This window comes from Osmia bicornis, chromosome 16, assembly GCF_907164935.1.
Source record: "Osmia bicornis bicornis chromosome 16, iOsmBic2.1, whole genome shotgun sequence".
Taxonomy (NCBI): Eukaryota; Metazoa; Arthropoda; class Insecta; order Hymenoptera; family Megachilidae; genus Osmia; species Osmia bicornis.
Window position 1 is genome coordinate 7,230,550 of NC_060231.1, and position 18,949 is coordinate 7,249,498.

General features: G+C 39.1%; 1 protein-coding gene across 5 annotated transcripts in view; it reads right to left on the reverse strand.

Moving 5' to 3' along the window:
- The window catches only part of LOC114872277 (CCR4-NOT transcription complex subunit 6-like), a 233,498-nt gene that overhangs the window by 13,052 nt on the left and 201,497 nt on the right, over positions 1–18,949 (reverse strand). For 4 of the 5 annotated variants that reach the window (XM_029179332.2, XM_029179331.2, XM_029179334.2 and 1 more), the window contains 2 exons: positions 5,891–5,959; positions 1,363–1,675 (listed from right to left, as the gene is read on the reverse strand). In XM_029179332.2, the coding sequence (XP_029035165.1) occupies positions 1,363–1,675; positions 5,891–5,959 (382 nt within the window). Of the gene's footprint in view, positions 1–1,362; positions 1,676–5,890; positions 5,960–6,051; positions 6,150–18,949 lie in introns of all 5 variants that reach the window. The other variant, XM_029179336.2, reaches the window with a different exon arrangement.

Here is an 18,949-nt window from a genome sequence, read left to right on the forward strand (position 1 = left end):
TTTTAATCAATTCAACCGGCTGACTTTCAACATGCAAATCGTGCATCCAGGGAATTACTAGCGATCTGAAGAGTAGATCTTGCTACGAGTTTACAATCGTCAATGGAGATGGGATCAGGTTGAATATGTCCTCGCAAATCCCACTCGAGTACTGAATAAAAGTTCCGAAGTATTGGAATTTTTCAGAGTGAAAGGATTAAACACCTTCGGTCGTTCTTCGAACAATTGTCAATGACAGCCTCTATGCAGTTGGTAAGGTTATAATAGCTTCATAGTTTCAAAGTTTCGCGTTCTCACGCGGCTTGGTGCAAGTTTCACGAAAGAGAAGAAACTTTTCTGATACAAGATGCCGGAGGTGACCGGTGTGATCTTATACGGTAGAATCTTCAGTTTGCAGGGGATCAGAAGTATCGACACTTCCGACCACGCTTCGGCTAACTCGGATCATTTTTCCCTGAAGTTTCCACGCGTTCGTTCGCCAAACACTCGTATTACCTCGCAGCCACTTTTGTGAACTAATAGAGAAGTTCTGTACAAAGAGATGATACAGGTTGGAAAAGTATCTGGATTGAAATAAAAGATGTTAGTTAATAATTAGAAGGGATCTATTAAAATGACTGCTGCTATCCTTTTTCTTTTTCAATAATTATATTTTGTAGCAGTTATGAATGCTAGGGTTCCCTAGAATGAACAGATATAGGGTTCCCTAGAATTAAGAACTTATACTTGCTTTACACCAAGTGCAAACAGTACTGCGCTAAAGTTACTAGATCATCCCTAGGGTTAGTAACCTCTCTATTTGTGCATAGCGTTGAGGTTAGAATTGCTCCTATACAACATGGCCGACATAAGCGAACGGATTACGAGGGAAACAATAATTCTTGAAATTACGCGAATAAACTGATTACACATGGACAGCAAGTGGGGCTATCAATTGGCCTATCTTAATATTGTCATTTGTTCGGTCGAATATTTATCGCGCCGGCCATAAAGGACCCGTTATGTCTCTACGACCTGTGCATACGGTACATTAATCGTCCTTACCCGTTCGATAATTTCATGCATCCAGGCAAGGTAACGTCGTTTGGCTGCCATTATGTCGTGATACACTGAAAATAAGCATTGCCCGGAATAGATATCCTTCGAAAACGATAAAGTACGCGTATGATCAATGTGACACGCGTTAGAGCCCATCTGTGCGCTCGCGTGTCCCCGTTCGAAAGCAATAAACCGAGGATAATGAAAACATTTCGTTCGTAAATCTACCGATACGCGTGTATCGTTGCACGAGAAATTTATCAGGATGAATTTTCAAACGTTAAATCAGGTATTTGAAATGTAAAGGCACGAAGACGCACTTACTTTGCCGTTCTATAAAAAATAGCGCAGCCATCCACGTATTTTCGATCGTTCTCAGCCATCGTCTTCGCCCGGGATTTCGGCGAAAAAATTCCATCGTAACCATCCTGCTTCAGCTCCGGCAGGAAGAAGTGGTAGAATTGGTCCGTCTCGACCTCCTGCAGGCTGATGATGTCCGCCGCGTAATGTCGTATCTCATCGAGGATTCCCTTTTTCCGATATTCCCAATCGAGCGCCCAGCTCGGACAATAACCGTACATTTGCCGCGTCGCGTACTTGTCGCACAGCACGTTGTAACACATTACCGTGAATATACCTGCAACAGCCGAGAAACGTTCTGTGTACACTCCAGGGCAATAGGGACTTTCATCAGTAGTTGTCTGATTTGGGAAAAACTTAGACATTTCTATTTTATTGTACAAAGAATAAGGATGAATAAAACTTTTTGAATTTTCCTGCCTTTTTGATTGTACTGGACCCTATACCACTGACCCAGAATTTATTATATTTTTAATAATTTTTTTAATTTTCTAAAAATTAACTTAGATTTTTATTAGATCACTTTTCAAGAATTTTCTTCTAGGATGACTATTACTCTAATTTCTCTTGCTTCCTGGTAAATAGGAACAGACGCTGGTAGCAAGCATAGACACATTCAGGAACAACATTACGGGCCACGTCAGGATAAGAAGATCAACATAAAAGCGAGCTGCCTTTCCGACGTCGTGCTTCTGTCTGAATAAATCCCAGACAAAATGCATCCCATCTTAGCTGAAGCACGACATCGAATTACTGGATGCTTCTTGTACATCCAGCATGCGCACAAATCAGATTTGTTATTTTGTGCCTGATGCGAGAATGGAAATAGTTTCATACATGTTTAAAGGGTATCTAATGAGCGAAGATTTAACATTTAGACCTAATTACGAAGGATGAATTAATTAATTCTTAAATATGGAAGGACCTTCACCTACAGCGCCACTTTCCCTAAGAAAGTCTCCCATGCTCGACACTGTACCTGACAACTTTGCACGAATCCCCTATCATATTTCCCTCCCAACAATTCCAAATAAATCGGTATGTTTTCTACGCGCGAATCCTATCGAAATCGTGGTCGTCGATGCTTGTTAAGCAAAATATCATGTCGACAGGGTTGACTTTGAATGGAACTGGAAACGCTTCCTTCCTTTCCCCTTCGTGCTTCGAATTCCATCGATGAGACGTTTCCTCGGTACACCTCCGAAGCACGTACGTACACACTCGTTTTCTTTATGTGGCTCGATTTGAATCGCTTACGACGCCGCGACCGCGTAGAATATTCAAACGGCTCGAAAGAACGACTCCTCGGATGGATATACCTAAGAAAGAGGAAGATCTTCCTTACGAGCGATAAGGTTATAGCATCTATGAGTGCGCCCGTCATTGTCTTCATCCTCGAACCAGGATTACAGGGGAAACGACGACGCGACGCCCATTAATGGCGCATATCTCACGCAACATCGGGTCCGAATAATGCCCTCTTAACACGATCGCGTCGACGAATCTGAAGCAGTTGTTCAAGTCGTGTTAACAACCTGCTTAAGGTGGAGAACGTCGTTCGAGGAAGATTATGGAGACCTTACGTCTCCATTCGCGAAGCGGATGCTGTACGGTGGAGGATTTTGTGAAAAATTCGTTCCATTTCATGTCATTATCAGTTTTGAATCATTTCCTTCATTTTTATACTATTACAAATATATTTCAATAATCTGATATTGCTAAGTCCCAAGTATGCCTTTAATTATTGAATCTTACTGTAAATGCTGATTAAAATGTCACAGGGGTATTTAGAGTAATTTGTTTGCAAGTGAAATTGTCGTCAATCAAAATGAACGATCAAAGTCCAGCATTTATTATGAAACGATCTAATAATGGATTATATTCAATGCACGATCGTTTATATAATAGAAAATAGTAGTCAATGGTAGCAACAAGAATCGTGGAAACGTTTCATTCATGGTTAGAAATGGAATTTTCGAGGTCACCGATGCCATAGCTTGTCTCAACAGTGGCAAAACCAGTCTGTGGAAATTCAAACAGGTTACTTAATTCACGATAGCTTGCACGAGGGCATTTATGGTAGTCATTTAGATAGTATTCAGAGCGATTATTACCCTCTGATTGAATTTCTGCATTCAAGATGTGCTACAAGTGTTGACTTACAAATTCTTCGAAAACTAATTGAAATTCACTTGAAAAAGATTCAAAGAAACCAACACACCCTTAATAGAGAATTACTTTTATGGCAAATTCCATTAAAAAGTCACGATTCGGTAAAACATAAAATGTCTTGTATATTTATTCAACAATCCCTCAGAGAATTTAATTATTGACAAATATGTTCTGATAATAAGCATCGCAATACGTTTCTCCATAAAATCGTTTCAATATTCGTTAGTTATTAAACAGTGCTGACAGGTTCTGTCACATTGTATCGAAAAGTTATAGAAACGTCATTTCGAGTAATCCATATGCACAGAATTACATAATATTTCATCGACAATAATTTTGATACTGATTTTAACAATGAAGGTATAAATAATTCTCTATCTTCCATTTGCAGCTGACAATAAATTAAACTGAAATTTACAATTAGCGATACGATTATTTAATTCTCTTGAATTTTATAAAACAGGCTTATCGAGTAATTAACGAAATGGACCTTTCAAATTACAATCGAAATTTTGTTTATTATAAATGTGTATTTTATTGCAGCTGTTTTTCCATGATTTTCACCTGTTTCCTTTTTTACTCGCGAACTCGTTTCATAAACTGGCTTTGGTAGTAAAAGTAACAACTCACCCGTGACTATTTATTGTCGCGATAACATATCACTGAAAGATTTTTAAATGAACTCCATCGGAAACGGAATGGTGATAATGATAGTTACACGCATCCTTGTCACCATCTTCACCGTGTTTAACGTGTTCTGGATGGGTTTAATTTATACGATTTTTTGCATCCTTATCAGTTTCCTGAGATCGTTACCTTGTACTTTAAGAATCTTAAATAAAATTACAGAAATATGTTATTCTATTAAAATAAATAATAAAAATTCAGAAACTATTTCCTTGAACATGTTGGATTATTTATTTTATATACCAATTGAAATATTTATTTAGTGTTTCTACTTCAGGTTAATATTCTTATGATTTCGACCCAGGCTCCGTTGTTCAAAGGTTAAATTAATTATTTAAAAAAAGCGACCAGGATGACCATGCAGGAAGAAAGTAACAGCACAATAAGAAATTATAATTATTAATGAAATTCTAACAATGACGAATGGGACAAGAGTAATGAACGCGTGCACGGCAACGACGATTCTAATAAGTGTCTGATTGTAACGTTACAAACGTTGGAACGACAACGACGCATAATTGCTGGCTGTCAAAGAATTCAAGCAACACGGACGCTCATCCCCGTGGACGTCCCATAATGATTATGATTGTCAGGGTTGTCGCGAGAAGTGCAAGAAGTAATTTGCACGGTCCTGCTGGCACAGTCGTTAGTCCCATTTCGCGTTGTTGCACGTACCGATTTACGGACACCAATGGATTTCAAATAATTCCACGCGTTTCCAGACCGACACGAAAAAACGACCATGGGTATAGTCATATGAAATGTGAAAAAAATGAGAAAATTTATGCGCTCGAGGCGAACTCGAGCTTCGTTTCAGGGCTGTATAGTCTTGACAGAAATGTAGCACGTAAAAAAGTACCGTATAGTCGCCGCAGAAATATAGCACGACTATAAATATTGTAGAATAAAAATATCTCGAGTAAAATTTGTAAGCTCCAAAATTTTGGAACAAAGTATATAACGTTATTTTACGTTACAAGAAAAGGAAAAGGAATTGCTTGTCCACCCGGTCGAGGTGGTCGTTGAGACTATTTTATTATACTTTGACTCGAGGCAAATTTATTAATGTTCCCGCCTTATCCTCCGTAATATGGTTTCCCCTTCAGGCATTTCCGCCTCGGCACCCTCAGATATTTCTGTAATTTCATCGCGGATTATCACGCCTTCATTAGACCGTGCTGTTAGTCTTTGCTCTATTGCTTTCTTTTCAACACGCAAGTTAATATGCTTATTTCGTTTTACGATGTTACTTTGATGCTCGTTTAACATTAAGGCGGAAACACATTATTGTCTGTGTACGAGCATTAGAATTTTATTACCCTATAGGGTGATCCATAAGAGGCGAGGCTTCAGAGAAACACCTCATCGAATTACTTTAATAACTGTTATCGAAGATATCCAAATATAGTAAAGGAGGAGAAGGGAGAAAAAGGCGTTTCCGTCTCGGAATCGTCTGTCAGACTCGTCAGAGGGCCCAGACACCCATCATATTGCAATTTGGACTGCGTGCTGGGCGACTACCAGCGAGAACGCTGATCCACCGATCATCTCGCAGCCACCTAGCGGTCCCCAGCCCGAACCAAAGGCGTCCCTTCTCCCCCTCCACTAAACGCCTACACTCTGTACTACTTACATGTCGGTCTCGTCCTGTTCGGTCTCGTCAAAGGTATCCATGGTCTCTGAGGTGGATGATTTGCAGTAACTGAAACAAATAATCGTACAAATGATTAGTAATAAAAGGAGATAAAAAAATGAAACGGTACGTATCGTATGTTGAATATTAAAACAGATTACTTTTTGCTACAGCAGAGATAGAGAGGAATCGCAGGATGTACGAAGAGCTGGCTGCAACGAAGGGCGTTAACGACTCCCCGGAAATGACGGTAACAGCCCTGAAACCCCGAGACGTGACTCAACTCCGACATAAATGGCGGTACATTAGACAAGTGGAAGGGGCGCGAAGGTAATCAGAATTAACAATTCAAAGTCTCCGACATGGTCGTGGGGCTACAAGCGAGTTAGACTGTCAAGTGTGCCTTCGTCATTGTCCCTTTCCATTCGAAGTCAGCCAGTTGATCAAATTCACTGGGAATCGTTAACCGAAGGGTACCATAAAAATTGTTAACAATTCGAAGATTATAAATCTGATTATTAATGAATAATCGTCGACGGTCCTAGGTTGCTGACTTTGTGACAATGAACGTAAAATAAACTAAACCGTTCAGAAACTTTTAAACGCATCCCGAGGAAAGTTTCAGTCGAAGAAGCTGTAGGAAGTTAGCAGAAGACGCTGGAGAATAATTAACTTTCCTTATCGTGCAATTAGAGGAATTATTTTTATGCCCGGAACACCTGGAACGAGCTTCTTCATTATACCCCTCTCGCTTACTTTTAATCCATTTTAAAAACATCTCGAGATAACTTGTATAGCCATCAAACGACGCGAAAAGGTATCAGAAGTGTCTGAGAATTAAATTTTCCGTCAATAAATTATTTCAAGGTAGTTATATGTACAGGGTGGACGAATAAGGCATTTCATTCAAATTAATTTCCTTACGAGTTTACTCAATTTCATTTGCATCAACGATTTCGCAACTGCTCGTTATTAAATTCCACGGAAGAATGTTAATCGACAGGAAAAGGCCCGCGGCTAAAGGCAGTTATCGAAGAATTATGTAAAGACAAAATCAACCCGTGTCCACAACGTTACTGTTTACAGTTAATCCTGACCGTTGCGCCATGATAAATTTCAATTCGATGGCCGATTTAAATGGAGCCTTATATCTTCTTGTCCGGTGTAATTACCGGCTGATGGTAATTTATAGACCGCTCTAGCGTGCAAGGATGTTCAAAGTGAAGCGAAAATGAAATACGTGTATTGGTTCTGTTATAAATCGCTATTTTCTAGGGTTATTTATTTTTGAGAAAATTGTAGAAACAGTTGGATTCTGAATGAAGCGACATCCTGGTCAAGACAGTGGAAAATTATGAGAAATGATTACTACAGTGTTAATAAATGACATTCTTTTTGAATCAACCTGTACAATTATTTAAATTTTCTTTGTGTTTTACCCAAATTCAAAAATAAACATATTTCTGAGATATTAATGAAGTGTTGCGTTTGTGACATATCAAATATAGCTGGCAGCAAACCCTCGGTTTACAGGTTTGTATAGGAAAACGTGTCCCGGGGGTCAACGACCGTTTCAACAGTAGAATTCACCGGAAACTGTGGCCGTTAATGACGATCCCCTTCGATAATGGGACAAATTTCAGGGGTTAGATTTACCGCAAGAGGATTCCTTGGTTAGCCATGGATCGAGTTTCACTCATGGTCAATGCGTTTCTCGCTGGCACAACTTGTGTTTACAATTAGGGGCACAATTAGCGGTGGACGCATGTAACTGATTGCTGTACTAACATTCTTCGTGTATACAGTCGCAAACAATTGATTCGTCAATAATACTACTACCTTTTCAATTTTTGAACCAAAGGGGATTCCACTTGGGCCCCAAAAATCATAATTCGGTCCTGCCGACATTTCTGACTAATTCAGTAAAAGAATTTGATATTGCAGTAATAATAATATAATATTATCTTTGACGAAATTAAACGTCAGGTTCAAATGAAAACGTGTAATAATGGTTCGTTTAACCAAAATGGAACAAAAGCTCCTGCTTCCCCTATAATTAATAATTTAATGTAGACGATCCATTGTGCAGGTATGTCTATCGACCTTAATTATACCTGCATTTTAAACGTTTGGTTATAATTTCATACCGCTCGATTCGGATAAAGTAACTTCATTTAATTAACTGTTCTCGTGAAATAGGTATTCTCATTCAGTACCAATCAATTTGATTGACATTCAGTTTCTATCGTTGATTCGATAAACGAATGGCAGAGACGTAGAAATGGAGGGGGAAGGGTCTTGTACTAATATGCGGCGAATAAATTACGTGTATAAACATGACGTCATTAATGCCGCTAATTGTACTTGCATTCGCAATTCATGTCTGAGTCGATTGAAGTGCACCTCCCACTCGCAACAACCGTAGGGCACAATTAAGTGTAACTCTTATCGTATACCGATACTCTTCGATAAACATTGCAAACTCTCATTAGGGAATGTTTCAGTACCGACAGAGAAATTGTTATCTTTATTGGTCAATAAATTCTCCTTCGCCTCTGGTGAGTAGTAGAATTTATTGAAAAAAAAGGAAAGGGAAGAGAAAATTAATCTTGGTAGCACGTGTATACAGAGAAAATGAAACAGTAAAAACAATACCGTCGGTACCATATACGCGCGTACCATTTTTGCGTAATTGCTATCGTTAATTTTGCTTAGGGACCATCTAGTTGTCGCAGCAGCACAGCTGTTTCGACCATTGGACAGCCACCGTTCGTAATTAAGAGAAACGCGAACGCAATTAGCGCTAGTCCTACTGCACGTTAACGCTGTTCGACCGATGATTCCACCGGTATTGTATATCTAGGTTTTCAATTAATTGCTGGTTAGAATAATGATTGCTTAATTGTAATTTAATTACCGCGTTTAGATAAGGATACATTACATTCAGTTACACACTGATTATTTTTAACTTTTGAAACTTTTAGATTCTGCTGAATTAATTCAGGCAAGGTCTTTAAAATTTTGGGTCATTACTCGATTTTAAGGTAGGTATAGTTTCTGTTAAGGGGCAAATTTAATTATCTCTTGAAAAAATATTTTATTTACCTGAAGATTACTTAGCAATACGGCTGACGGAAATGAAAAAGATATAGAAAAGGAGAAGAGACGAAATGTTTGGCGGTTGATCTATAATGCATCATCCGGAAAAGATTTCCTCTGTTAATATTCAGACGAATATGAAAGTGGACGAAGAAATGACGTCGCGGCGTCTCTGCCTTTGGACGTCGTCATTTTCCATGCATTTGATCGTTCTCTTTTCATTATTCAAACGCGACTTTGTCCCGTTCACGCTCCAGCTACGTCCGCGTTCGAGCCGTTCCACGATTTTAAATTGCAATTTCATGAAATCGCGGAAGCGAACGGAGCGAGCGAGGGACTCACGGTTCGAAACGAAGGTTCCTTCATGCGTGTGTCAGCTCCATTTTCATAAAACTGGCTGGAATGCAACGGCGCTCGAAGGTAGCTCCCTGTCTCTGTCACGGAATTAGCATCCAACGTTGAAAACGTGCCACCATTTTCACCTACATAAGTATACACACCAGGCTGGCTGTATGCCGGATGGAAGCATTGTACCGAGGGAATGTTAATGGCCTAGTCGAGTATGAACGCCAGGCAAGCGCTAATTGCGAATCCCAGTACTCCTAATTGTGAACGCGTGAACCGCACCCTCGTCGATAAGGCTGTCTCACCTACGAGAGAATTAGCTGTTGCCTTGCAATAATGTTCTCGTAAAACAATCAGGTACCGTTGGCTCTTTCGGAGAAAGTTACACTTGCATGCTGCAAGAACGACCATTTTTCTTCAACTTCTGGATTACTGTTGTTCAACTACTTTTAAACTTTCGTCGAAGTACTATTAAATTTTTCTTTGCTCCTAGGGACTTGTTTGCTGGTGCAGTCCTGGTATTTTATGACAGTACTGAGTACAGTGCCGAGCATGGGGTTTTCAAGAGAAAATAAAATTTGTAATCTTAATTTTTGTAAGCATCATTTGATTAAAATTGTAATGGATGATAGTTATCGAAAATCCTCCGAAAAGAAATAAATTAGTTTCTTCTAACTGATGTTCAACCCATTTCCTGAAGAAAGCATTTGTTTTCTCGGGGATCGTGGAAGCGAAGAAAATTCGATGGCAGTGAAAAGTTTATCAAGACATCGTGGATATGTCTGCGGTGCAAGAAAGAAGAGGAAGGATGGCCGGGGCCGTACTCTTACTTTAAAAGTAATCCGAGTTGCCGACAGTTCTAGCAGTTGAAGCTTCCCGTAGCCGTTTGCTCGACACGAAGATGGCGAAAAGTTTTCCGATTTAGCCGCTAACCGACGGTAAGCCAGCCGATTATTGTCTGACGGACATCATTGATGCTTGATTATGCGAACGGTAAGGAAAGCGATTCAAGAAGCTTCTGGAGCTCGTTACCTCGACGTCGCAACTCGGTAAGGAGTTTGTTTCGTGAGTTTCCTTTTCGGGAACAATGGGATCAGCATTGAAGCTGGAAATTATAACGTTACCTAGGCACCAAGATAAATTGACGCTAACTTTCCATCAGCCTGTTACTAAATTAACTTTTAGGTGATGATATTCCGAGAGAGATTTTATTTTATCGACAGAATTGTTTGCAGGATAATTCAGAAGAACATTTCATTTGCACAGTTGTTTGCGAGTTTATCCAATAATTTGATATAAATTATTTAATTAATTGAAAATATATATGATCTTCTTTTTCAAGAAATTTCTAAAAATTGACATTTTTAAGGACCGTCACAGCAGGGAGCCCCTTAACGACAATTACCTCATTAAGCAAGTAGCCTGTCATGAACCGATGGCCATTAACCCCCTGCTGCGATCTAATTACCTGGGGTCATAGACGTAAGACCCTTAGACTTGTCAGCTTGTCTACCAACCATCGATACCATACAATGAGCAGACCTTGTTAATTGTAAATAAGCGTGAACCATGATCTATAACCTGCGTGACCCCAACCAAACCTGACGAAATAATTCCACGAATGTTTACGAAGTTCAAACGTACGAAATGTACGAAGAAAATTTGCATATTTAGTAAGACGTTAATGAAGCTCTCTTTTGCGACGCGCATTTATTAGAACTTTCGATCAACACGATGCAAATTGATCGATTTTTTATTCTCTCAAACTACCCTTCATTTTTCTTCCCTCCCTCTTCTTTTTTTCATAAACTACTCACTAGGAGAGCGTAAAGCTCTGTATTTATGAGATTACTCTTGAAAGGGTCGATCCATTTTCAGAACTCGCTCTATGGCATACCGGAGCACCTTATTATCTGAAAATCCAGCATACCCCGGATAGATACGCTTTACGCTTATATAGATGTGCCTTTTTATTGATCTTCCACTTCTACGTTACCAGCCGTCCCTATTTGCCACAGGAAACTATCCACGTGTTAAGGCAGATATTGAAATTTAATCAGCTGCGAGTGCTTCAAGTTTTGATTCAAACGTTACAATTTAAGCGACTGGCAGAGCTGAATATATTTCAAGCTATTGAAAATAATTATTAAAATAATTTTGTCGAAATATGATATTTGAAAATTTTACCAGGGGTGGTTTGTAAGAATCGGGGGCTGAAATGAAAATCAATTAATGAAACTAAAGAAAATCATTTAAAAAGACTTTTTACAAAAAAGAATGTTACTGAATTAATTGGATAAGATATAAAAGTCAAATGTAATCCGATACAGAAAGAAATAAACTCTCGTTACGAACCATACTGTGAAACGTTTCGATAATGCTAAGCAATTTGAAAATATTCGACAGCTTTCAGGCACTGAAAAATCGTACTGCAGTACGCGCGAAATGAAAACGTTCGATCACTTCCGTATTCGACGTTAGAGGTTGACCGATGAAAGGGTGAAAGGTGCTTTCGTTGTTCACTGTCGCGCACGTTTTTCAGGGATCCCGGGGGTGCTTGAATAATTGAAAATCACAGGAGAAATTCTGGATGTCCTAACATCGAAACGGTTGAAACGTTATTTATTTATTCCGTTTCACCATTTTGCCCAGTTCGAATTTTTTATCCACCCTGGAGTTTCGCTACCATTTCCAAAAGTGTATTTTGTGGATTTTGAATAGAAAAAAATTGATCGAAATAGTAAAATCTTTTTGCATATAAAATGATAAAAAACAAACAATCAAAATAGTCGATATAATCAATATTTTCTTTTTACAAAAAATCATAATAATTGAAATAATTCAGATACAATTGATTCTATTATCCAAAATAATAATATTAATATAATATCCATTCAATTGTAATCTTTTCGTAAAAAAAGAAACTGATTAACACCTATTTCAATTAATTGGATTCTTATTTTTCAATATACACATGCAAATAGCATGTTAAATCATTATAAAAAAAGAAAAAATAACAGAAGAAGCTGTTCTTGATTACCCAATGATGCAAAATAGCAAGGGGCAACTTAAATCATAAATTGATATGATTTATAATAACCCGTTGCTCTCACTGCAAAAGGGACTACCACGTACACTGCATCACGTACTTTTAAAACCCACGCATTAAAACTGTTCACCGCAGATTACGTCCACAATTTATACGGATTACCATCGTCTTCCTTCCACAAATCATTCTTAGCCTGTCGTCAGCGGTACAAAAGCCTATCTTTCTAACGTTTCTGACCGCACCCGATTCTTTCGTTGCTTGTTCACAAATCAAAGTAAAAACTATCTCTCATGATTATTGCCTTCCCTAGTTCAAACCGTGTGGAATTAAAATTTCTTTCAATAAATAATACAAACTTTATAAATTAAGCCTTGGGGGTATGACCGGATTACGGATTTCTATGGGCCGGGGCTGTCGATCCTTCTCTGAATTTATCAGTAATTGTCTCGACCCTGAAAGCAATCGTTTTGCACCCGATTATCGAACATCTGTCGGTGCAAGGTCGTAGACCTTGAATATTATTCTGAAATACGGCGGCAAATGACGTTTCGCCTTCAGTTACATCGTAGCTTGGCGAATTACGATTTCACATATTCCAAAAGTGAGTTACCCCGTAGGTGAGGGGTTGAATAAAAGACTAGCATGGCCGTTGGCGCGGAGGGATGGTTGCAGGGAGAATGAAAAATTATTCGACCTAGCTTGGCATCTCAACGATGCAAAACACCATGACTCGGCTGCGATTTTCAGCAAACCGTAAAATTTTAACGTTGCTACCAGAGATTCTTTTTATTTTTTTCGAAAAATAAATTTTAACCTCGTTCGAAGCGTACGAACGGCATGAAATTTATGAAAATTTTAATAAGACCGTGAATTTATAGTCCCGTTCGATATTTCACACAATTTCGAATAAAATTTACCCGGCTCTGCTAGTGAGACGTAGATGATCGATGCATTTTCAGCATTCGGAGAGGCAGTAAGTTCCTGGGTTTTATTTTCGGCCAGGGAAATTTTTTCTCTTCCTTCCTCCACTTTGAAGAATCCGCCGACACGATAAATCGAAAAGCACCAGAGGGGTCGAGAAGATGCACACACACGCCCGGGTGAAGGTGGGACCAGAGCGAACCATTTGCATTGAAGTATTGGAGGAAGGAGGTGGAGTGAGGTTGCCTTTATGCAATGCCGTTATATTGTTCCTGCGACCCCTTGACATCGAGCTCCAAGTGTTTCGCGCGGTACCAAGCCTTTCACAGTTTTCGGTGTACACCAGTGTGGGATACGAGCATAGACACCCACATGGACCGGCCCATTTCACCAACAATACCTGCTGAAAATCATACGAGTGCTATACTTCAACCCCGAACGAAGCGCATGCCACCAAATATGCCGTATGCACTACCCTCTACCAGAGACCTTTGTCATGGTATTGTCCAAGGGTACATGGCTGCACTTTTCTTCTTTTCTTCCGGAAAAACATTGACCAAATACAAGTTTAAAAACAATCAAACTGTGATGTTTTCTTTTCTTTTATTTATTAATTGCTTTCTTCTTGAATATTTCACCGAGTTGGTTTCCTAAGATTTTATTGGCACGATTCACAAATCGGTGGAGGGCCATTGAATGACAATTGCAATATTCGTCAACGAAGGATGATTAAGATGGAACGTCTCATTAAATCCAGGCGCGTTATAAAACGCATCGTTTAAAAGTGTTGCGATACTCTTTGTCTCTACGCTGCTTACAATATATGCATGCCTTCGAAGAGGGTGCAGGGTAAAAAAGCTTGATGAGAAAAACGTATGCTGCCATTGTATTCATGAGCATCAAATTCTTTCGCGTCTCGCATGTCGCATAAACAATACCGTGCAGCATTTGAATATCCATCAAACATTCTACAGATATGCGACAACTACGTCGCGCATTTGCAAACATCAAACGGATGTTTGCCTTTGCTGAAGCAAACGTTTATGCTTAAACAGAGGCATTCTGGTGTACAGAATGTAGCTTGAATTTCCACGTCAGCTATTTATTTTCTCAATAAATAAATTCAATTTTAAAACATCAAATAAATTGCTACTTTTATAATTGCATTATTATTAATCTCCTTCGTGTCGATATAAAAGCAGATCACAAATTTTCGAATTTATCAATTTAACCCAAGGCAATGGCGTTTATTAAAATATCAATGTCAAAGAATTAATAACACGAATTGCCAAAAATATGGAGACAGTATCGGAATAATAAATTTGTTTAAATATGTTCGAACCAAATTTCATTGAATCATAAATGAAAAGGATAACAATAGAAAAAATTTACTCGATCCACCGGTGCACGGAGATACAAAGAATATATTTGCGCAACTAATTGCAGGCATCTGTATAATTTTCAATTGTATTGTACGCTCGTTGTTCGTCGTAACAATTCATCTCGGCCAACTGGAGTCGAATAAACACAATGCACGCTGTAACGCGGTGGTAGTCGTGCCCGTTAATGTTTCTTCATAGAAACGCGTTAAAGCGTCGCTAAATTCCTGGTGTATAAAGAAAAACCGTGTCGTGGAAGCTCGCTTTGTACAGGGATATATCGACTGGCAGCATACTTTTCAACAATGCCACCGTTTCTTCAACTAGCTAGTCGCGTGCTCGACGAGAGGATTGAATGTACGCGTGTGTTTTTAGTTTTTTGAAAAAAGGGAACGCGTCGGTGGTGCGGATGGGTTTTTAGCTGTACTATGAGGGCGAAAAAGGTAGAAAGAACAAGGAAATGGAATGTTGGTGTCTGACAAAAACAGGGAGGCAAGCTGGGAACAGAGAATATAGAGTTTGAGAACGGAAGTGTGTCAGCTACCGCGAGAAAAAAGGAGGCGGTAAGTAGTAGGAAACAATTTATCTTCCTGGAGAGGACTTTTTCTTAACAATACCCTTCTTAACTGAGTGGAATCAGATAAATGCTGTGCATGATATTAGAAGAGGAGGAAGTATGTGTTTTGTACTTTAAATCTACCCTTCTGAATCTACCCTTCGCTGGTCCAAAGAGTGAAATTCATTCTGGATTCAATTAAATAATATTGGGCAATAGAGAAATCATTTCATTCAATATTCTTTAATATAGCGAAGGGGAGGCTTATAACTGCCCCCCAAAGGCTCCCTTACACTTTTCCTTAATTCGGTGCCACCCTAGGTAAAATAGGCACGTGCCTAGAGGTCGGTGAAAAGAGGGGCTAGCACAGAATAAAAAATAAAATTGCATTTCGATTTCTAAATTTTCTTAAAAAATATCTTAATCTTAATTTTTTTGCCTCAGAAGACACCTGGCACAATCAGTATTTAAAAAAAACAGCAACGGAACTGTAACATCCTGTCGCGTGCAGAGTATCTCAGCGCGTCGAAGTGAAACGCCAATGAAAGTGTCAGCAAATCGTGGCAGAGCTCATTACATCTGGTTACTTGTTGCTCGTTTTTCCGCTCGTTCATTTTCTACCTTGATATCGCCGATTGATAAACCCCTTCTACCCCCTCGGCGTACCTTATAATTAGCTACTTCCACCTTGAAAGCAATTACCGGTCGGTATACATTGTGGTTCATTGGCCACACGCACGTGAAACATCTTTTTCACCTGCGTATGATGAATTGTTTTGTTGGCTACCCGTGATTACATCGCGGTACGTTACGGACACCGTAGAAAATTGAGCTCATTGAAGTATGAGTATCGATCTTTCATTACGGACAGGTGGACGGTTCCGATGGTATACATCTACCATTACGTGTAGGCTTCTAGATGGAATCCTAGTAAAACATCATTGACCGTCAGCTATTTGCAAATCATGTAATTGACGTGACTTGCTTCATTTTTCTTTTCTTTATACGAGTGATAGAAACAGATCATGATAGAAGATCTTAAGTTGTTAATACTTGTCTTATATCAATGCTAGCCATTTCAGGTTCACTTTATCAACGAGCATTAAGTGGTTTTTCTTTCAAAATAGATTTGATGGAAACGATAGCAATTGGTGACACTTTGAAATACATCTTCACACGATACATGTCGTTTGCACACGAAGCGGATAAGATAATTTAATAATGAATATAAATTGGAGAAAGTATAATTTTAATAGTCTGATTAATATGTTCATTCCTCTGCCAACAGGGAGGGAAATGGTAATTTTGGGCCAATTATAATCAGATATAACCGAGTCTGCTGCAAAACATTAAACAAAACAGTTAATAGCAACCAACTCATCATATTTTCTTTCTAAAAAAAGAAAGGAAAGTTTCGGTTTCACGATAAGAAGCCAGCCAGCTATTATCCGAGTTGGCAAAGGTATTAACGCGAGAAACTTCATTTCCCTCTGTTATTACACTTTCCTGCCTTTTATTTTCGTCGGCTCAGCGAAGAGAACACTCGTAGAATGCAGTTTCAGCCCATGCGTTTATAAATTGTCTACGTGTTAAACATACTGCGTGCCACACGGTCATTAAGCATTATCTTGCTGATAATTGCGCGTGAGAAACGAGTTGGCTCTGCAAAGGATCATTCTCTTGATCGCACATAAATCGTTCCGCGGAGCCGGCGTGACCACTTGTCCAATGACGGGGAGAAATGCTTCTGCCGTTCATTCAGACTCGGACGTGAAAAGAATTCAGTCACGTACAATGAAGATTGTGTGGAATTAATCAATATCTGAGTAATTATTTTTTTACGCCCCGCCTTTTTGCATAGAAGGTAATTGGTGAATGATTTAAATCCGGGATAAAATATGGGCTCTCCCATTTATCCAAAGTGTACACCTGGGGGCAAAGAGGCTTTCCAGAGCTTTCTAGAGCCTTACAGTGTCAGGGACACATCCGGAAGTTATGATCCCATCTGAACCCTTTTAGGAAGCCTTCAATCCACAAGGATGCGGATAAATCGGTTAATCTTTCCCGTAAAGGATGATCATGGCGCTTAGCTCTCATCGACTTGGCATAAGGACGACAGATTTTTTGTTGATAACAAACTCCTCCTCCCGGTAGAATCATTAGCAATTTAATGGAAAGTGGCCAGAGTCCGCGTCACGTTCCAGTTTCGCAGGATCTGCCCGGTGGAAACCGGCTGCGACTCGGCTGGAAACGAGAGTAAAAGAAATCTCTGACTCGTAATAAGGGGTTACGCAGCCACGATCGTTCTGCTCTTGATCGAAAGAAACAGGATCGTTTTGCTAAAAAGAGTCGCATGGCATCTAAACGTACGATAGCGAAACGAGCTAGCATCCCTGGATTGATGATGCTTACACGGCACTGTTTCAATGAAACTGGGTTTGTTCTTGATGATCCTAACCTTCTTTGGTTTTATTAAACTCGTATCGACATAATTAACAATAATATGGCTACAGATCATCTCTATGAGATGATTCGAGGAGAAGGGACAAGAAACTACAATAGACGACACTGTAAGAGGAGAAAATCTATTGTTTCCGAGCTCTCATTTAAAGGGCCGAAAGTGGCAATATAACGAGAGTCCACTAGATGAAAAGAAAAACTTATTTTTAACGTATCTGTAATGAAAATCGAATCCCATATGAAATGTAAATTATATATGAAAATATTTTATTTAAATTATAATTGAAAGAGATACTGTTACTTTATTTTCATTAATAACGCATTAAAATGCACGGTCGGACAAACAGGAATACTGTCACCGTGGCAAATAAACAAAAAGCTTTTTTTCAATGCGTGTCGTTTAACTGGCAACAAATTGGCGTGCAACAACTTGTTTGCGAAGTCAATGAATAATTCCTACCTTACCATTTCCGTGACCCTATCTTGTTTGCGGCGAGCTCACCTTCTGTTTCTCTTTTTATCTCCTCTCTTTCCATCCACTGCCATGTAACATTCCTTACGCTCTCTCCCTTTACTCCGAACATGATGTCCATTACAGTCAGTTACTGTCTGATGCATGCTATCGAACGATTTCATCTAACCTCTACAAGTATCAAACAACACTCTTTTGGAATTAATTACGAGACTTTTTTGCAACTCTAATGCTGAATTCTTCAAAGAGCATTTGAAGTTACGAAGATTTTGATTTGCACACAGTGCTGACATCAATTACATAAGAAATTGATCACAAAACAGTCATATCACTATGTTCCATGGACTGGGCATATAGGAGGTTAACTAAGAGAAGTGTACTTTGCCCGAAAGTGTACATCATGTTACCTGATAGGTGAAATGTGTTTATTAGAAGCCACATGTATGTTTTCTGTAATTTATGACTGCGTGTAGGGTTCAATCAGGACCTGGACACAGGATACCTGGCTGAATGGTTTAGAAATACGATAGGTACCAGTTCAACAAATGATGGACCGATTGTTTAACAGGTTCGCTGTTACATGATTCCATGTGGTTAGCCGCCTGAAACACCTATCACGCGATATCGCGTGTTGTATCTTTTTACCGTCGAATCGTTTGAAATTTGTTATTCGAAGATTAGAAAATGTCTAATTCGAATTAAATATTTCATAGTCCACGCTATAATTAGTCTTCTCATGGAGGTAAAATCGCAATGACTATGAATAATGAGAAGTGTA